At 43.5% G+C, this 20,221-nt stretch overlaps 2 protein-coding genes across 2 annotated transcripts in view; both read left to right on the forward strand.

The window, feature by feature from the left end:
- Positions 1–178: 178 nt before the first annotated feature.
- The window catches only part of slc5a2 (solute carrier family 5 member 2), a gene marked incomplete at both ends in the record, with an annotated part of 26,011 nt that continues 5,968 nt past the window's right edge, over positions 179–20,221 (forward strand). The window contains 7 exons of the mRNA XM_083772755.1: positions 179–265; positions 832–903; positions 1,447–1,551; positions 2,193–2,252; positions 15,742–15,846; positions 16,981–17,086; positions 17,881–17,961. Coding sequence (XP_083628881.1) covers positions 179–265; positions 832–903; positions 1,447–1,551; positions 2,193–2,252; positions 15,742–15,846; positions 16,981–17,086; positions 17,881–17,961 — 616 coding nt within the window. The remainder of the gene's footprint in view (positions 266–831; positions 904–1,446; positions 1,552–2,192; positions 2,253–15,741; positions 15,847–16,980; positions 17,087–17,880; positions 17,962–20,221) is intronic.
- LOC310863904 (DNA excision repair protein ERCC-6-like) lies at positions 4,691–13,051 on the forward strand (the record flags this gene model as incomplete). The annotated part of the gene is made up of 10 exons (XM_083772432.1): positions 4,691–4,731; positions 5,728–6,049; positions 6,736–7,111; positions 7,417–7,534; positions 7,960–8,256; positions 8,354–8,459; positions 8,834–9,028; positions 9,826–10,169; positions 10,601–10,787; positions 11,033–13,051. The coding sequence occupies 10 exons, from the start codon at positions 4,691–4,693 to the stop codon at positions 13,049–13,051; spliced, it is 4,005 nt and encodes a 1,334-aa protein (XP_083628558.1).

Below are 20,221 nucleotides of genomic sequence, written 5' to 3' on the forward strand. Positions count from 1 at the left end.
GTCTTAGCTTACAGGAATGTCCATCTCAGCTCTATACCGCCGTGCCTACTGTTTATTCTCTCTCAAACCTCCTGGGAGTGGACATATTCGTTTGACTTTTATAGTCCTAAAACTAAATTAAACGCATATCCTGGAGTAGGTGTGGAACATTATGGACAATCCCACTGTAGTGACCTCCATGGCAGACAAAGTGACCATCAACAATGCTGCAGATATCTCTGTCATTATAGGGTACTTCCTCATGGTCATTGCGGTTGGCATCTGGGTGAGTGTGTGTTTGTTCTACTACTCTGCTTTTTTGTTGTTGAAATAAAACACTCTAGTAAGAGTGTCACATAAAAGTATCAAAATGGAGATCTACAAGCTCGAAACTTGGCATGAAGTTACACGTTGACATTGACAAGCAACAGCTTGTCAATCTGCTATTTATGCAAAAATAATAATACATTGAATCGTAACAGTTTTGGACATATGAGGTTTCCACCAGACAAAGACGATATGCATATGTATGGATTTAGCAGAAGTTCATAGTCTATGTAACCACAAATGCAAAAGTTGCATGTTGCAAGCTCGCAACTCGTCACAACTGTAGATCTGCTAAGGGGAACAAATAAGGTCACTACTTTCACTACTTTAACTACTTTCTGGACTATATCCATTCCAAACAGAAAAGTCCTATCTGATTAAACACGTTAGATGACATTAAACCCACTCCGTGCATGTGCATACCCTCTATACCCCTGTCAATGAAGTAGTACAGTATGTAGAGTTTAAGTGTTTACGCTCAAATTGTCAATTTTGTGTGTGTTGGTCTGTCGGCCGGTGTTTCAGTCCATGTTCCGGACCAATCGTGGAACAGTTGGAGGGTACTTCCTGGCTGGACGAACCATGACCTGGTGGCCTGTAAGTGCAGTGTGCAGACAAATAATTAATAGCTGGATCTATTCTAATGGGATTTAATGTAACATTTTATGAAATCGACCCCCATCCCCAACCCCACCAATTGCAAAATAGCTATATATGTTCACAATAATGAGGTTAGTGCATGACTTTTGAAGATCAAGCCAAGTCTATGGGATTTGTTATGTTTAATTGTTTAGAGCCCTTGTGATGTATATCGTTTGCCAGCCAAGAGGATATTAGTCTATGGACTTTAATGTTTGTGTAGAGCACAAAAGCAACGTAAAGGTGTCATGTAGCCGATATAAATACAGTGGGTGCCCGTCACTTCACACAAGTTTTTGTGATTTTATTTAGTTTATTTTGGCGATAGGGACCATGCATGGAAATGTTTAAATACCCTGCCCTGACCTCATTGACTCCAAACCTCACATATTGAGCTTTAAAGAATGGATAGCTTCCACTTTGTTCCTGTCCTGACCTGTAGACTACCTGACTAGATCCCGTGGGTTCACTGTTTCCTAACTAACCATCTGTTTTTCTCAGGTTGGTGCGTCTCTGTTTGCCAGTAATATTGGCAGTGGCCACTTTGTGGGCCTGGCTGGCACAGGGGCAGCCAGTGGGATCGCAGTGGGAGGGTTTGAGTGGAATGTAAGTAGCGTACAACTCTTAATTTGTTTAGTTTAGTTAGTTTAGTTTTGTAGTATTTTCCTTATATCTTTGATAATTATAAAATGGTGGACAACTGGACACTAAGGTCCTTGAAAGAGTTCCAGTGGGTCCCAGCAAAATGAGGAATATTTAACGTGGACATTGTGGAATGTCTAAGACTATTATTGTTGACAAATCAGCGTTGACAAATGTTTGAAAACCACTGCTCTATGCATAGGCCTACTTACAGCCAGACTGTATACTGTAGTGTAGAGAGTAATACATGAATAATTTGAATCAATATACAGTAAGTTGTTTATGTCATTGAATCCCTTGCTGAACTTAAAAAGAAGATTCTGTGAAATAATAAGCAAAACGAAAAAGGCATTCCTCATTTGGAGGAATCGTATTGAAATGTAATGTTCTATATAGTAGTCTACTTGATACATAAATATTGATATTTTGGGATGCTGTGTTATCTCAGACATTAAACTGAAGTTGAAAGGAGTGGAAATAACAGACTATTACTGTTGGTGTGATATTGATATTGGTATTGTTGTACTGACTGTCGTCATCCAATATGCTATTCTGGTGGATCTCTGATGAATATTTGTGTCTTGCTGTGTCTTCTTATGTGTCAGGCTTTGTTCATTGTACTGCTCCTGGGTTGGCTGTTTGTACCTGTCTACCTCACAGCTGGGGTAAGTAGCCTAGTTTATCTCTATGGTTGTTATCTCTGCCAGGCCGTCAGCCTGGGAGGCAGAACTAAAATGTTCACCCATTCACCCAATCACATCAACATTTTGTATTGTTGAGGATTAAAGTTTTTTTAGAAATGCAGGTGAGAATGAGACACTCATTCTCTCTCTCTTCCTCCTTCTCTCTCTTTTTCACACACACACACACGCACGCACATAACTATATAATCATCTCAATTTCACGGTCACATCCCAAATTTACAGTCATAAAAAACTGGGTGAGATTATTTCTATACAAAGCTTCCACGAATTGCAGTTTCAAAATAATCATAAGAAATATAAAACAACTGTCTCCCAAACCTTTTAGCTCGAGACTCAAAAGAGAAATGTGATTTCTCCCCAGAACCCTAGAGCAAAATACATGTGCCCTGCAGTCTGAGCCTAGTGTGTGTGTGTGTGTGTGTGTGTGTGTGTGTGTGTGTGTGTGTGTGTGTGTGTGTGTGTGTGTGTGTCACAACCACACGGCCAGCCAGCCAGCCAGTTCTCGCCCCCCTAGTGGCGAAAAATAAAACTTCTGGGAACTCAGATTAGCCAGCCAGACACACCTGTTGCCTGCGTTAACTCGGGGCGCGAAGAACAAACACTCACGGCTGTTTGCGTTTATAGTTGATTAGTTTAATTTATTATTTATATAGGCCTACTTTACTTTAGTCTGGGATTTTTTTCGGCTGCTCCTCTGCTTCGTGGCTCATCGGTGATCTTGTTGCTCCAGCCTCCAAGCTTAAACCTCCAAGGTAAGACTTGAGTTTTTGTATTGAGTTTGTTGTATATGTAGCAGCTAATGTGGTTTTCGTAATTTGAGTTGTTTGATTAACTATTGTTAATCAATTATCGTAAGGTCTACTCTAATGCATTTGGCGTTGCCGACTGCAACGCAAATGCAACGCATGGACCAGAGCTAGTGTAACTGCATTTTGATTTTGATTATTTGCAGTTTTCATGCCAAATAGCTAGGGCTGCTAGGCCATGTTTGTTGCAGACAGAATAGAGTTGTCCCGATACCTTTTCTTTTCTCCAGATAAAGTAGAAGTACTTAATTTTAGAATACTAGTCCAACGGTTTTCAGCTTCTTTTGGAATTCTGCTCCAGGCTTTACCTTCAGAGCTAGGGGTCTTCAACGCTTTTCAGGGCAAGGACCCCTTTAATAGCTGTCAGAGATGAAGCAGGGACTCCCCTCTATACACTTGTGTTCATATGGCTTCATAGACATGTTTTTGGTGGCACTATCATTAGTGTATGTTGGATGCATGTTAAATTGTTAATGTGTATATTTCACATATTTAACCACTTAAGCTGCTGTCTGCTTGGTAAAGTTGACCTTTCACTCTGTACTTGGCCTGCTCTTTTTTCCTTCTACACTAGCCCTGAAACATGACTGCCATGATGATTATCATGACAGTCATGAAGTAACTGCACCCTGTTTTTGGCGCTCGCTGCATTTACAAGATTTCCGTATATATAAACATTCAGATTTCAAATATAAAGTACTCACAATTTGTCCCACGGGTGTTAGTTAGTAGCAGCACCAGCGATTAGAATGGCTGCATCCAGCGTTGTTTAATAAAAGCATTTTTATCCGAGCTCCCCGGCTACTTTTTTCAAACTGGGTTTCGCCTATTAGTCTGTATTGGCAGGGCGGTCAGCGTACCTATATCGAACACACCGAGTGCCACCCTACTCCCGACCGATAGGGGCGTGTAGTTGAAAGCCAATGGCAAAATAACAGCTCGGATAAAAATGCTTTTTATTAAACAACGCGGGATGCAGAAATTCTAATCGCTGGTGCTGTAACTAACACCCGTGGGACAAATTGTGAGTACTTTATATTTGAATTCCGAATGTTTATATATACGGAAAAGTTGTAGGCTAAATGTAGCAAGCGCCAAAAACAGGGTGCAGTTTCTTCATGACTCGTATGAATACGAGAGTCATGAACCATGGCTACTTCTACACCAAACCTTTGCTGAAAATAGCTGATCTGCAAGTTGTGAGCTTGTAGATGTGCTATTTTTGGCTTGGGTTCAAGTGGTTATGGTAAAAGTTACATTAATCTAGATTGTATCCACTCTATAAAAGGGAGTTGTCTTCTAACAGTTTCCCAAACACTGGGTCTGTCACAGACTATGGGTTGCGAACTTGCGATTAAATGTAGCTTTTTTGCGCCTTGAAAATGTTTAAACAAAAACAACTTTGACTGAATTCCCACATGTATAAATGCTAAAATTGAAAAGAAATTGGAAAATGGCAGAGCTTTAAACTACTTGCAATGTGTTGTGAGGTTGGAGATCTGCTATTTTCACTAGTTTGCGTTCTGGGCAAATGGCTATAGTAACCTTGTTTCCTTCTCTGGGTTTACAGAAAGAAGACAGGACAACTACAAGATGGATCCAGACATCGACGCCATTGCCACCAGACTGGACAAGTAAGGCGGCCTACTGAATAATTGTGTTCACTACTGGCTATATATTTTGTCAAGTACGCTTACACTGGTGGGATCTGGGAACAATTCTGACAGTGAAAATGGCTGAAACAAACTCATCAATTTAGATTGCTGAACGGTTTGATCGGTTGTATAGTGCCATGTATTGGCTGTCATCACCTATTCAGTCAAACATGATGCCTCAACAAAATTATGTAGTGTGCGCAGTGGAAAAACAAGAAAAAACTTTCTATGGCAGAGTTGAAGGTTTTTTGTTTTTTCGGTTAAAACCGATTTTTGTCCACCCTGCAGCAGAGCCACACACCTGGCATAGCCAACCTCACTGAGGGATACAGATCTAAAAGAAAGATTTGAGTTTGTTTACTTGGATGACACCTGAATTATTATAAAAATGCTGAATTGCTGCCAAGTGTTTCAACCAATGGCCAATGATAAGACTTTCTGTCCTGATGAAGGTCTAAGCGACTGAAACGTCGACCTAATAAAGAGCAACATTTTGGCGGGACCTTTTCTTTGTTTTTCAAAGATACCCTTTTCAATGATAAGACTTCGGGGAAAAAAATCTCGGGTGGCTCTGTGTTAAACTGTATTACTGACATATTCATTATCCTGTTTTGTTTTACAGGTCATTGTCTCTGGATTTCGATGATGATAAGATGGAGGCGTACCACCGGTAGCTATATAGTTTCTGATCTAGAAATCCCCCCATGTTCAAATTAGGGATGTCTTTTTGAAAGTGGCTAGAAGATAATGGCCCATATTTGCCTATATTTACATACAGTAACCCCCACATGTTAACATTGAAGTACACTAATAATGGTGTTGCATTTCTTTTAACCACTTTCAACCTGGAATCCTTAGTTTAGCCCAAGGAAACATTGGGTACCACAAATGAATTCTACAAGACACCTGGCTCACATCACTTTAATGGTTAATACATTACATAATGCATACTGTAACTAAACTAATCTTTTACAGCCACATAAAGAATGCTAAAGCTGCTGCCAAAGGAGGGAACATGTTAAAAGGCCTGGATGACTTCAAAAGGGCATTTCAAATCGTTCCCAGTAAAAAACTCAAGGCTAGAATACAGCAAATGGAGGCCATTCTGGCAGACCAAGAATCCGAGGATGAAGATGAGGAGTTTGTCAGCATTAATGGTCTTCCGCTCTTCAGAGAACTCTACGACAAGTTGTATTATTATCAGAGAGAAGGCATCTCCTTCCTTTACGGGCTGTACCGCGATGAACTTAAAGGTGGCATCCTGGCAGATGATATGGGTCTGGGCAAAACCATCCAGGTAGGCAGGCCTGCAGCTAATGGTGCTTATGGTCAATTCATCTTCATCTACATACTAATTCACCTAATGGCTATGCAATTCTTTTAACACTAAGACCTGAGGCTGATTCTACAAATGCCTTCTAAACCAGAAATTAAAACTCTTTCGTGCCACGAGGACCCTGAAATTTATATAATTTGGGCCCCCCCCATCTGAAAAGGTCTTGTGCCTAGGGACCAAACATTTCAAGGTTTAAAAAAATGGCACATGAGAGAGACATGCTGTTTTTGAATAGCTGACGCTAAAATCACACTGATGCTTTCCCGGTTTTAATGTGTTTAAACGGAATACTGTATGTTGGTAACACAAGTTATCTGGACCCCTTGAATGTGTTTGCCATAAACTAGACAATCATTCACATTTTGGTGTAATTGTACACATGCGTACAATTGCCATACCAATGGCTAAATTTGATGTGACCCATATGGAATTTGAATCATGATTCTCTTGCACGATTTCTTATTTTTGGTGTCATTTTTGTTAATGCTAGTTTTTCACCCTGACTGCCAAGGATTTTCATGTTCCAGCGCCCTCCGTTTGCATGGCTCCTAGGCCTACCAGAAGTGATGAATCACTACATTTATTATTCGTTTTCAAAAAAAAAATGTGACGACTAATGACTGGTTTCACTCCTGCAATCCATCCAGATCATTACATTCCTCTCTGGCATGTATGACGCCGGGCACGCCAAATACACTCTCCTCGTCATGCCCACGTCCCTCATCACCAACTGGACCAAGGAGTTCGCCAAGTGGACCCCAGGAATGAGGGTGAGAGAGTTCCACGGCAGCAGCAGGGGGGAGCGCACCCGGAGCTTGGAGAAGGTTCAGAGACGCGGAGGCGCCGTCATCACCACGTACAACATGATGCTCAACAACTGGGAGCAGCTGGCATCTTCCAACGGCCAGGAGTTCATCTGGGACTACATGATCCTGGACGAGGCACACAAGATCAAGTCCACGTCGTCCAAAACCGCCAAAAGTGCCTATGCAGTGCCTGCCAAGAACCGCATCCTCATCACTGGTAAGGCTTGGCGCAATTATCAACAGTTTATTATCAAAACATTTTGAAGAAAAAAAAACTCATGGCCAATATTTCAAAAATGGTAATCTTTCATGAGCTGTTATTTCTGCCATTTTGATTGAAATATTGGTAATTACGTTGTGATATTCTTGTAATATCCTTGTCAGTAATTTCTGTTGAACTTTCGATTGTCATATCTGCTTTATGCAATTTGTCTTTACAAAACTGAAATAAAATATTTTATCTATGTTAAATGCTAAAAAACACTTTCATTGCATTTTATTCTGTTTGTGACAACCCCACAGGAACCCCTGTGCAGAACAACCTGAAAGAGTTGTGGGCTCTGTTTGACTTCGCCTGCCGAGGCTCTCTCCTTGGCTCAGCTAAAACCTTCAAGACAGAGTATGAGAACCCCATCACAAGGTAGGGTGCAATAAGGATTTTCTTGGCGGGTGTTCGATTAATCGAGAAGCAGGGTTTTAAATGTCTTCTAAATCCTGACAGTTTTCTGAAATACCTCATGTTTCTGTATCAGTGGTGCTCAATATTTCATGTCGAGGACCCCAGAAATGATATGTAATTGGCCACCAACCCCCATCTGAAAATATGGGGGTCAGAAGCAAAGATTTGAGTTAAAAACGTTCGCTCTGAAAGAATATACAGTACATGCCGCATTTTCACAATTCTTCAAAATTAGCAGACCTACAAGCTCGTAGCGACTCGGTGCCATGCTATGAGCTTGTAGATCTGTATAACATGCCATACAATTATATTAAATAAATATACATTTCATTTTTGGGCGGTTTTAAATGAAAATTGGTCGGATTAACTGTCACCCCTTTCACCAGGGCCAGGGAGAAGGATGCGACTCCAGGAGAGAAAGCCCTGGGAGCAAAGATGTCTGAGAACTTAATGAAGACCATCGGGCCGCATTTTCTGAGGAGGACCAAAGCCGAGGTCCAGAAGAAACAGACCGCAGAAACGGACGGAAACAGACAAGGCGTAGAGTCCGGTGCGGCAGTCATGCCCAAACTGACCAGGAAGAACGACCTGGTCATTTGGACGTTCCTCAGCAAGGCCCAGGAGGACATCTACCGTCAGTTCTTGTCCCTGGACCACATCAAGGAGCTGCTCACCACCACCAGGTGTGTGTGTGTGTGTGTAAGCTCACAGCGCGTGGCACACTTTGAGCCTTGGGGGACACACAGTTGTTAATCTCTACCTGTACATCCCTACCAACAGATCACCTCTTGCTGAGCTTTCGGTCCTGAAGAAACTGTGCGACCACCCGAGGATGCTCTCTGCCAAAGCTGTGGCTGAGCTGGGTCTGCAGGAATGTCTGTCTGAGGTTGGTATCTGAGCTGGGTCTGGAGTCATAGACTCAATCATTACAGAACCGCCTGAAGAATGTCTGTCTGAGGTTGGCACAATCGTTACACATCCAGCCTGATCGCAATTTTATTTGCATAATCGTATGAAAATGGCTGTATAAAATTAACAGTAATGTCATATTTCCACATCGTTGTCCAGGCTCTTTTAATAGCATCCCATTCCCTATTGTGGAAATTTCTTTTTACGTAGTAACATTTTTATCTGTCAGTCATTTCTTTGCATCTTCCAGAACATTAATTGGATTTAGCAAAAAACAAATTTATGTTAAAAAATTGATCACAATAATTTGACAATGGTCAACTAAAATATGGTGATGTCAATATCCTATAGGGAGATGATGAGTCTACAGCAGGCGGCATTGATGGCATTTCGGATGAAACACTCATCTCTGAGTCTGGAAAGATGACCTTCCTTGTCCAACTCCTCCTGAGGCTTAGGGAGGAAGGTCATCGCACCCTTGTGTTCGCACGCTTCCGGAAGGTGCTGGACATTCTCCAGCGAGTCCTTGTCAACATGGGATTCAAGGTGGGCAGAGCACTTCAAAAAGTCACACAATGTTTGACCAATTCATTTGACAGTATAAAATGGCGATTTAAGGTCAAGGCAACACACGCATTATCTAAAATGATATTCTCTAAAATGTCTCATGATATGTAGTCTAAAGTCTCATTGAGTGATACATAATGATAGTATTGCCCAGCCCTAATGGAAACTTTTTATGATAGTTAGATAAAATATTCAACACACTTGTCATCGGTCATCATTATTTAGGCTATAGTATTTCATCAGGCATATTGTTTGCAGACAGTTGCAATAATTAATCATGATCAATGGAAGTATTGGCACATGATTAAATATTGTATGTTTTTTTTAAATTTATTATTAGGCCTTTTGTTTTATAAAGTAACTAGTTACTTTCATAATGTAGGAACTAGTAAAGTAACTATAACTAATTGCATTAGTTTATTATTTCCCAACACTGTGAATCCGTGATAAGAATACTATGAATAAATGCTAGGTTTGATGTCTGTTGGCGGCTAGCCTGCCTACTTTTAAGCATATCGTTTCCACTCACATTTGGCTGTGTGCCCACCATTTAATCAGTCATTGTTACCATTGTTAAACATTCTCTAAATCAACGGTTTTCAAGAGTTGCAAACTCTTAACTGTCAGAGTTGCAGACTATTCCCCTAAAGTCCCTGGAATCCACTTTGAGAACCACTGCTTTGAATCATCATGGCAAAATGAAACTCATTTTTGTAGGTCACCCTCCCCCACCCTTTGAGAACCACTAATCACTCGGCCACTTCCCCTGTTGTAAGGTCCTGAGGCTGGATGGCACCATCAGCAAGATGGCCGAGAGGGAGCAGCTCATCCAGAAGTTCCAGAATAATGCGCGCTACACGGTCTTCCTGCTGACCACCCAAGTGGGCGGCGTGGGCATCACCCTGACCGCTGCCAACCGTGTGGTCATCTATGATCCCAACTGGAACCCTGCCACTGATGCCCAGGCCGTGGACCGCGCGTACCGCATTGGGCAGACTCGGAATGTGGTGGTCTACCGCCTTATTACCTGTGGCACAGTGGAGGAGAAGATCTATAGGCGTCAGGTCTTCAAAGACTCCCTGATTCGACAGACCACGGGGGATAAGAAGAACCCCTTCAGGTATGCTGTGTGGAATTATAAATTTATGTTTGATTGCACTTTATCTAGTGCCAAATAATTTGTCTCAAAACGATTTACGAAGTAAGACGCGCAAACGCGGGAAGTGAACGCAGCTCGTAATAACAACAATTAGAATAAATTACATACTTTTTTTTTTAAGGTTCTTTTTAAAGTTATCTTTTTTGTTTTTTTAAGATTTTATTTTGAACATAAGTTTTTTGTGTTTTTTTTAGGTTTTTAAAGGTTTTTTTTAAGTTAAGTTTTTTCTTTTTCATTTTAAGTTAAGTTTTTTTAAAGTTAAGTTGTGTGTGTGTGAGTGCGCGTGCGTCAGACACAGACAGACAGACAGACAGACAGACATGATCTGCAGGGTCTCATAGTTAGTGCTCATTGCATTCGCAATGATCCATTCAATGTATTCATCTTCACAGATACTTCAGTAAGCAGGATCTGAAGGAGCTGTTCAGCCTGCAGGAGACGCGCTCGTCCAACACCCAGCTTCAGCTGCAGAGCCTCCACTCCAGCCACCGCCTGACAGACCCCGAGCTGGATGAACACATAGCGCACCTCCACGCCATGGAGATGTTCGGCATCTCGGATCACGATCTAATGTTCTCGGTACAAATTGTCATTCCTTATTGCACCATATTTATTAATGCCTATTGCTACCAACATTCAGAAGACATCTCTCCCCCCCCCCCCCCCCCATTCGTTATTCTAGCTGTGTTAAGTTTCATTGTGATGCACAACCATGGTAACCATGGTTATGCTAACCAACACTCACTTGTTTGTTGGATCACTTGCATTTTGCTGCTTGAACCTGTATAGGTAGTGACCATGTACCTTCATCTTGATTCTTTGAGGTGGTGGTCAGCGACGAGGAGGAGGACGAGGAGTCTCGGCTTCAGATCGAGACCAGAGTCCAGAAGGCTGAGGAGAGGATGAGGGTGGAGTCGACGCTCCATGCTCAGCTGGCAGAAAACATGGGCTCCAGCACTGAGGCAGCCTGGCTGAGGCAGATGGCTCAGGATGGAGCTCCAAAGTCCTCTCGGAAGAAGCCAAGGACTCCTGCCCCCCAGGCTGCAGTGGTGGTGGACCTGGACATGTCTGCATCTGCCCCCTCCCATGAGTATCCCCAGCCTGCTGTGGTGGTGGACCTGGACATGTCTGCATCTGCCCCCTCCCATGAGTATCCCCAGCCTGCTGTGGTGGTGGACCTGGACATGTCTGCATCTGCCCCCTCCCATGAGTATCCCCAGCCTGCTGTGGTGGTGGACCTGGACACGTCTGGATCTCGGGAAGAGGAACAAGATGAAGCACAGAGTGGGAGCGTACAGATGGTCGAAACTCTGGATGAAAGTGTCGTAGAGAGCCCGGCTGGAACAGTGGAAGAATGTACGCCGTCACCCAGAGATGTGGCATTCCAGTCCGGCCCCTTTGAGGGGAAACGCGATGCTGGGCAGACTCTAAGCACACCGATCAACCTCACTTTGGATGATGGCGTTGCAGAGAACCAACCTGAAGTAATTCATGACTCATCCAGAGATTCATCCATGCACGAAGACGGTGAAATATACCCTCCCAAGAATTCCACCCAGAATTCCACCCAAAAAGGTGACTTTGATCTTCAGCTAGAGGACAGCGATGATGACGACATGTTCCCAGATACAGTGGAAGAATCTACGCGGTCACCCAGAGATGTGGCATTCCAGTCCGGCCCCGTTGAGGAGAAACACGATGCTGGGCAGACTAGAGGACAGCTAGAGGACAGCGATGATGACGTGTTCACAGGCTACGACGTGAACGACCAGAACGTTGAAGCCCAGCAGAGGAATTTGCTCTCCCGTCTCCAGTTGGAGGGCAGTTTTGATGTGGACAAGTCTCTCGCCATTGTCAATGACTCACCTGCCGATGACAAATCTGCAGGCTCAATCATAATGAGCAAGAAAAAGAAGGCAGCTGTGATCTATGACAGTGACGAGGAGGAAGACGTGATTGAGGACGGTGAAGAGATAGATGACCACACAGATTTGCTCTCACGTCTCCAGTTGGAGGGCAGTTTTGATGTGGACAAGTCTCTCGCCATTGTCAATGACTCACCTGCCGATGACAAATCTGCAGGCTCAATCATAATGAGCAAGAAAAAGAAGGCAGCTGTGATCTATGACAGTGACGAGGAGGAAGACGTGATTGATGACGGTGAAGAGAAAGATGACCACACAGAGCAGCCAAATATTAGCCTGTTGGCTGGACCGGGAGCTTCCAGTTCTACCCCTCTCAGACATGCCCCCCTCGGACCCTCCCCACTCAGTTCTACCCCCCTCGGACCCTCCCCACTCAGTTCTACCCCCCTCGGACCCTCCCCACTCAGTTCTACCCCTCTCAGACATACCCCCCTCGGACTCGCCAAACTTGGTTCACTCAGTTCTACCCCACTCGGACCCACCCCACTTGGTTCTGCCCCTCTTGGATCCACCACACTCGGGTCCTCCCCACTCGACTCCAACAAGAGCAGCAGAGGGAACACTTCTGTGGCCTCCAAGCGCTCTCTGATCAAGTCGTTCATTGAAGACCTGGACGATGACGAGGGCAGCACGGGAGAACACGAAATGAGTGGGGAGGAAGACCTTGAGGAATCTGAGGGTGAAGAAGGCTCTGACGAGGGGGAGGAAGTCTCTGAAGAGGTCATGGAAGGGGAGGAAGTCTCCAAGGTCATGGAAGAGGAGGTTGAGGAAGAGGAGGAAGAAGAGGGTGAGGAAGCTTCCAAGGAGGAAGAGGTTGAGGAAGAGGAGGGTGAGGAAACTTCCGAAGAGGAAGGTGAGGAAGGCTCAGATGAGGAGACGGAGGAAGATGAGGAAAGCTACAGCGAGGAGGATGATTAAGGCTCCAATGAGTGAGTCGGAATCTGTCTGATCATTTTTAAATTGTTAATTGAATTAAATAAAATGTACTTTTGCATTATGCCCTGCCATTTCTTTATTTTGCTTATGGAGAACTTGAAGTGGTGCCGTTTTGTGAAGGCCTGGGTTAAGAGATTAAATTGTGAACCTTTCTTAAAGAAATTGAGTTGACAAAGATTGTCTTATTCTGAGTGTTGGGGGAAATCAAAAGAAAATAGCACATGCACGTGGGTTTTTTTTTATGCCTGCACAATTTGTGACATTCACTTCCAGCAGGGCTGCTTAAATAAACTCTTAATTTCTACCTAGTGGTAGAGGGGTCAAACAATGGATATTTACTGTGACTTTTAACATGATCCAGATGGCAAAATGTATTGCCAGCCTCTTTGACAATTTCAAAATGCTGGTTGGGATGTTTTACAGGCATTTTTAGCGCTTTTAAACCCTAAACCACAAGATGGAAACTATAGAACAAAGCATAACTTTAAAAGGAAACCAACTAGACAAATTAACCTACCGGTACTTTACTATACAATTTGGACCCAAATAATACGTTAAAGTGGTTATTAAGATTAAAGCACACCTTGACTAGTGCAGGAGAAACTGCAAAGAAATAAAACGTTTTGTTTTCAACTGTTTTTCCAACTCATGTTGGTATGAGGCTTCTAAAAATGCCTTCTAAATACTGACCTAAGTTTTCTGGTTAATCCTTGAAGGGTGTATTTTAAAATTCTGCCAGGTAACCAGCTGAAATAATGTGCCCTGGGGTTCCTTAACACTTTCTTACACATTACCCAAACCTGAAGATGGCACAAAATGAATATGCATAACCTTTTTAGTAAGTGACTCGCATAAAACATTACATACAATTTGGAATTGATTGAAATGGAATCTATATTAGGATTCCACCACAACTTGACTATTACAGGAAAAAGAAAACAAGCTGAAAATGGTCTTATCATATATGTTCCCTATTTACTAATAACCTCAAGCTCTACATTAAAATCTGAATCTATTTGGAACTGTACTAGTGCTTTACTGCCTCTAAGACTACTGTAGACCATCTATAGACCACTGTAATGAATCTAGTATAAATTTTACTACTGCATACATGCTGTAGTGTACTGCATCCATTGACTACTGTACTATAGCTATATAATACAATGTATTTATAAAGCACATTAACATGACCAGGTAACATACTAATGAACAAAACATTGCACCAGTAAAGGAAAAGCATGGACTGTCAAGCTCAGCTCTTGCTAAAGATGAGGCAGACTAGTCTGTATGAAAGATGGAACCGACTGTGTATTATTCCACAGCCTGGGCGGGTGGCCAGGCTCCTGAGCAGCTTTGGGGCAGTCGCCATGAAGGCTCGGTCATCTCAGTTATTTTTATGCTGGTTATTGGCACAACCAGCAGAAACTGATCATCTGACCTCAGGGCTCTGCATGGTTTAGTTTATTTAGGATCCCCGTTAGCTGTTACACTTGGCAACAGCTATTCTTCCTGGTGTCCTCACCACAATAATATACATGCAAAAAGAAGAAAAAAAATAAAACAAGTTTACAGATCACAAGATAATACATTACAGCCTAAAAAATACAGATAGTGCATTCACTGTAGATTAAACCAGTAAGACGCCTGAGGGCGAGAAGCGACTTCTCATGCACTGGCCCTATATGGAGCGTGTCTTGAGTGTACAGGGTTTGATGAGGTCAGATCAACATAATATGGAATGTCAGAACAGGTCGGCTCCATAAGGAGATCTAAGGGTGCAGCGGCGGCAGTGTCTTGAGTTTAAAAGGGTTTGATGAGGGCCCAGGTAGGACCGGGCCTGTTGAGAACTCTAGTTTTCGCCGCCTGCTTTGGGGCAGGCCCCCAGAAGGCCCTCGCGCACCACAAGGGGTGCACGCACCACAGTTTGGGAACCACTTCTGTATATGACTGTATTCTTCATTGCATGAGTTATTGGATTATTCGCTGTAAATCGACCCATTGCAACATCTCTCGTCGTCTGGTATTATGTCTATCACTGGTATAATGAATACTTTTATATAAACATTTTATTTTTTTATTTTAACAAATGTTCCTAAAAAAATCCAGTCAGACTAGCAGCGAATGGGATGTGGCTATACAGTTTTGAAATGGACAGGGGACCCCAAACCATGTGTACTGCATCTGACCACTACTACATCGAAAGACCACTGTACTCTATAGACCACTTACTGCATCTATACTGTACTGTATCTATAGCTGTATGAGAGACGTGAATCTATTCTACGTCCGAGCATAGACATGGTAACGCCCCGTCTGCCTCTGATTGGCCCATCGACACTGCCCGTCTTGGTAAATAATACATGGTAACCTCGCATCAGACTATCCAGCGGAGGAAAGTCTGGTAAGGCCGGCAGTGTCTATAGACCAATTAGAGGTAGGCGGGGCGTTACAATGTCTATGCTCGGACAGAATAGATTCACACGTATGAGACCATTGTACTGCATCTATGGAATACTGTAGTGCAACTGTGGACGCTATCTTGAAAATGACGCCTTTCCAAGATGTTAGTTTTTAGTATGTATACCCAATAGTAACAGAATCCATTGAAAATCTCTTCTATCAGTTTCAACCATACCTATGCCTATCTAAAAACGTGTCCTTTGTGTTTCAAGGTGATCACCATGCCCCAGTATCTGAAGAAGAGGTTTGGAGGGAGCCGAATCAGCCTCTATCTCTCGGTCATCTCTCTGTTTCTCTACATCTTCACCAAGATCTCTGTGAGTGTGAGACAGAAACACCTGGGAACCAACACGGCGGCCCTTTGACCAAATGCTCATTTTGTAACTCTTGCTGCTAATATGTAGGCAATTTGGTTATTTATTCATTTGTAAAGTATCTCCATTAGCTATGGCAATCACCTACGTCTTACTCGGGTCCACACAAAAAACACAAATAAACCCCCATTAAATTGCATTAATACACAACATTTACAACAATGTTAATATAAAAACAGATTCAATTGCATTAATACACATTACAGTTACATCAAAACATTACCACAACTGGTACAAAATAACTTTCATAAGGAATTTAGCCTAAGGTTATTCTTTCAACTATGGTCATCTGCATTCCAGTAAATACCTCCGCACTCGTCTTTTTTTTTTTTTTTAAGATATTTTTTTTGCGACTTACGCCTTTTATTGATTTTTGAAGGGACAGACAGTAGGCTGACAGGAAACGGGAGAGAGATGGGGGGATGACATGCAGTAAAGGCCGTGTCGGGTCCGGGAGTCGAACCCGCGGCACACTGCGACTGGATTACCAGTCCGGTGCCCAGACCGTTACGCTACGGCCTGGGCCCTCCGCACTCGTCTTAAAGGGTGATTTATTTTTGAGTGGTGCCAACCTCTCCTATGAGTGACTGAGTGTGTATGTATGTATGTATGTATACCCCTATGTCTGTCTGAGTTACCCAAAGTGGCACTGTTGAGCAGTGAGGCCGTGTGTGTCTCTATGTCTATGTATGTCCCCTATGTATGTATGTCTGTTTAGGCAACACACACTCTGCCAGGTGACAAGTTCTGTGTCCAGCTCTGTTGTGTAAATTACTGCTTTTTTCCATTGAGTTTGCTTGTGAAAGACGGGGAGGAGAAAACAAAAGGAAATTAACTTAAATTACACAAACACTAAGAAAAGACTGAGACTATAGGGAAAAGAAAAAATCAATAAAAACAGTAAAATGGTGAGACGGGGGGGTGTGCGGTTAGCACTCAGAAAGCCGTTGTTCTTGCATAAATAAAATAAAAATGGAAAATGACCTCCTCTCTCGTTATGTGCCCGTATATGTCTCCCTCCCCCGTGTCTCCACCTGTGGTGCCTCCTCCCTCCCGCGTGTCTGCACCTGTGTGCAGGTGGACATGTTCTCGGGAGCTGTCTTCATCCAGCAGGCTTTGGGCTGGAACATCTACGTGGCTGTCATTGCTCTCCTCTCCATCACAGCCTTGTACACAGTTACAGGTACGTGTGTTTGTATGTGTGTGTGTGTGTGTGTGTGTGTGTTTGTGTGTGTGTCAAGGCCCCAGAAGGGTTGGCCAACGTTGAAGTCTCGGCCCTACTGGTCAAAGGTGGAACTGCAGACGGGCGAAATACATGCACGAGCAAGAGAGAGCGCCGCTGGGTCTTTGCTTTGTGAACGCGTGAGGTGACATGATGTAGAGGTACCACAAGAGTAGCCTCGGAAACCCAGACGTTTTTATTTCCAGGGAGGGAAAGAAAAGTCTGGGTCCGAGTCCACTTCGACTCGGCATAGAGTAGCGCAAACGTCGATCACTCTCTGCTGATTTCGGTTTGTCTGCATCTTTGTTAAATTGACGCACACACGCACACACACACACACACACACATAGGAGCCAAGTTAGCCAACCAAATAGACGCTCGAGAGATACTACCCGGAAGACTTCCGGGTGCTTCAAAACACCACTGAGCAACTTCCATTGAAATGAATAGTGGGGGACGGGGCTGTCGCTCCCGATCCACTCTCTAGTATTATATATAACGCATGGTGTGTGTGTGTGTGTGTGTGTGTGTGTGTGTGTGTGTGGGGGGGGGGGGTTCCAGTATCGCTTCGTATATCATCTCTGTTGGGTGGAAAAACCTCATTATGTCCAAAACTGCTACTTTTCAGGATTCAACTTCAGAGAGGGAGGGAGGGAGACCCGCACACTGTCACTTTCGATCTTTCAACCTTCCTCGGACCTTCCTCAGTCAGAGAGTATATGGTATTGACTGGTATCATCCTTGTGTCTTAACAGGTGGCCTGGCTGCTCTGATGTACACAGACACGGTTCAGACCTTTGTCATCATCGCCGGGGCCTTCGTCCTCACTGGCTTTTGTAAGTCTTGTAGTTTTAGTGTGTACTAAAGACATCCACTACGCATTACTGTAGGGCTACGTGTTTCCAAAACATTTCACACTAGAGGAGCACCCATTTTCAACCTTTCTCTTCATATAATTGGTCCTCATTATAAGATGGCACTGTTTCTGTCTACTTCCTCGGTCGTTTGCAGGGGGTCCGACAATGGCGCTTTCGGGCAAAACGCAACAAAGTGAAAACACCCTGGAAATCTTTGGAAACTGTCTCCTCCCATCTCCATTTAAACGGGCAAAACGGTGAATTTGCAAAACTTGCAAACTCACAAGTGACTAGCGATGGTGAATGTAAACCATGGTGTAAACAAATAGCCATGTGATAGGAAGTAGAACGGAAGTGGTTCTAGTATGTGTGCCTGCCTGGTCTATCTGGCAGTGCGCCACGCCGCCACCGCCACCTGGCATGCACAGATTTCACACTACAGCGTTTTAAGTCACTGTTGCGTCTCTGTGTAAAGGCTGAATAAAGAAATGAGAATGCAACGGGACGGTTTCTCTGGAGTCTGTTGTCGTGTAAAAGTGGCATTCTCAAGCTATTGAAAACTACAGCTACTCTGACTACTCTTTTTTTTTTTTTTTTTAAGATATTTTTTTTGCGGCTTACGCCTTTTATTGATTTTTGAAGGGACAGACAGTAGGCTGACAGGAAACGGGAGAGAGATGGGGGGATGACATGCAGTAAAGGCCGTGTCGGGTCCGGGAGTCGAACCCGCGGCACACTGCGACTGGATTACCAGTCCGGTGCCCAGACCGTTACGCTACGGCCTGGGCCCTCTGACTACTCTTCATGGAACGTTAGCACACTGAAATAGAAGCCGTTGTTCTTGCATCAGTGAAATGACCACGAATTCAGACAGAAATGGAACCATCTTATAATGAGCATCAGTGAGGACCGCTATGAAGATAAGATTGAAAATGGGTGTAAGTGCTCCTTTAATCCTGATTTATACTTGGTTGCGTATTGCGTCTCGCGTGACGGGTCAAACTAAGGCAGTGTTAGGCAAAAGCCGGCCCGTGGGCCAGAAGTGGCCCGCCAGAGATTACATCTGGTCCGTCAGTGACAGGCTAGTATACTCGTAGTGGGGTCTGGGACCCCCAGCGTTCCTCCTTGAAGGTATTCAATCCCCAGCTAAATTAATGATTGTTTGGAACTAAATTGACCCTAAAAGGTCTGTACTACAACAGTGTACAAATTGACACTCTTGTAGTCACAGAGTGTACAAGAATGTGCATACGGTATTTGTACATCCAGTTAAGGTTCAAGGTTCAAGGTTCAACTTTATTGTCAGCAATACCAGTTACAAAGTAAAAGGCACGTGAAATTCATTGTGCGTTAAAAATAAAAATAAAATAAAAATGGAGAGATGGAGATTGATAATCTCCGTCAAATTAGTGCTATGAAAACTGATCGCATCGCTCTACAGCCTAGAGGCGCTTGCTGACGATGGGCACATTTTATTAATGGATTAAATAGGCCCGGGCCCTCAAGTTGTTAATGGTATGGTCACATATAACCCCCTATAAAGAAATGCTCAATGCGGACAGCAGGTGCACTCATGAATGTATGTAATATTTTAGGCCGATTAAAAAAGAATATAGCAAATTTCCCACTTTGAACAAAAACAGCCTGTTGGCTGCTGGACTAACAGCAAGGAGAGTGGGGAGGAGGGGAAACAGTACATCTCTGACAACAACAGTGTGTGAACCAGTGAAGCCCAAACCACACCAAAGGCTCAGGTTGGGAGTTGGGAGTTGGGAGTTTTGAGGTAAACCACACCAATGCAACTCATTGAGTTGCAATGAGTTGCATTGGTGTCCCAACCCGACCCTTTGGTGTGGCTTGGTGTTTACTCAGTCACCTCATAGTGCTGAAGTTAGTGAAACACTAACGGCACTAACGGCAGCCTAGGGTGAGTCAGTGTGTTAGTGAACAACAGGGGGGGCCGGGGGGGGACTTAGGGCTGCACTGGGTGTGGCCGTCGAGAGGAAAATGCAGAAGAAAAGACTTGCCCCCTTCTCCACATTTATCTAGGAATCCAAGTTTATTCAAGGTCGTTCAAGGCTGCATAGAAAGAAAGAATAGAATAGAAAGAATAGACTTTATTTGCCTAGGAAATTAAGTGCATAGGAAATTTGGGAGCACAGCTCCCAGGCGCATTTCAAGCTTTTATATCTCTTACTTTTGATGCTTTTGTGTGACGCTGAAGGTGTAGGATATAGAG

The sequence above is a fragment of the Protomyctophum parallelum genome, assembly GCF_964188405.1.
Source record: "Protomyctophum parallelum genome assembly, chromosome: 9".
Taxonomy (NCBI): domain Eukaryota; kingdom Metazoa; phylum Chordata; class Actinopteri; order Myctophiformes; family Myctophidae; genus Protomyctophum; species Protomyctophum parallelum.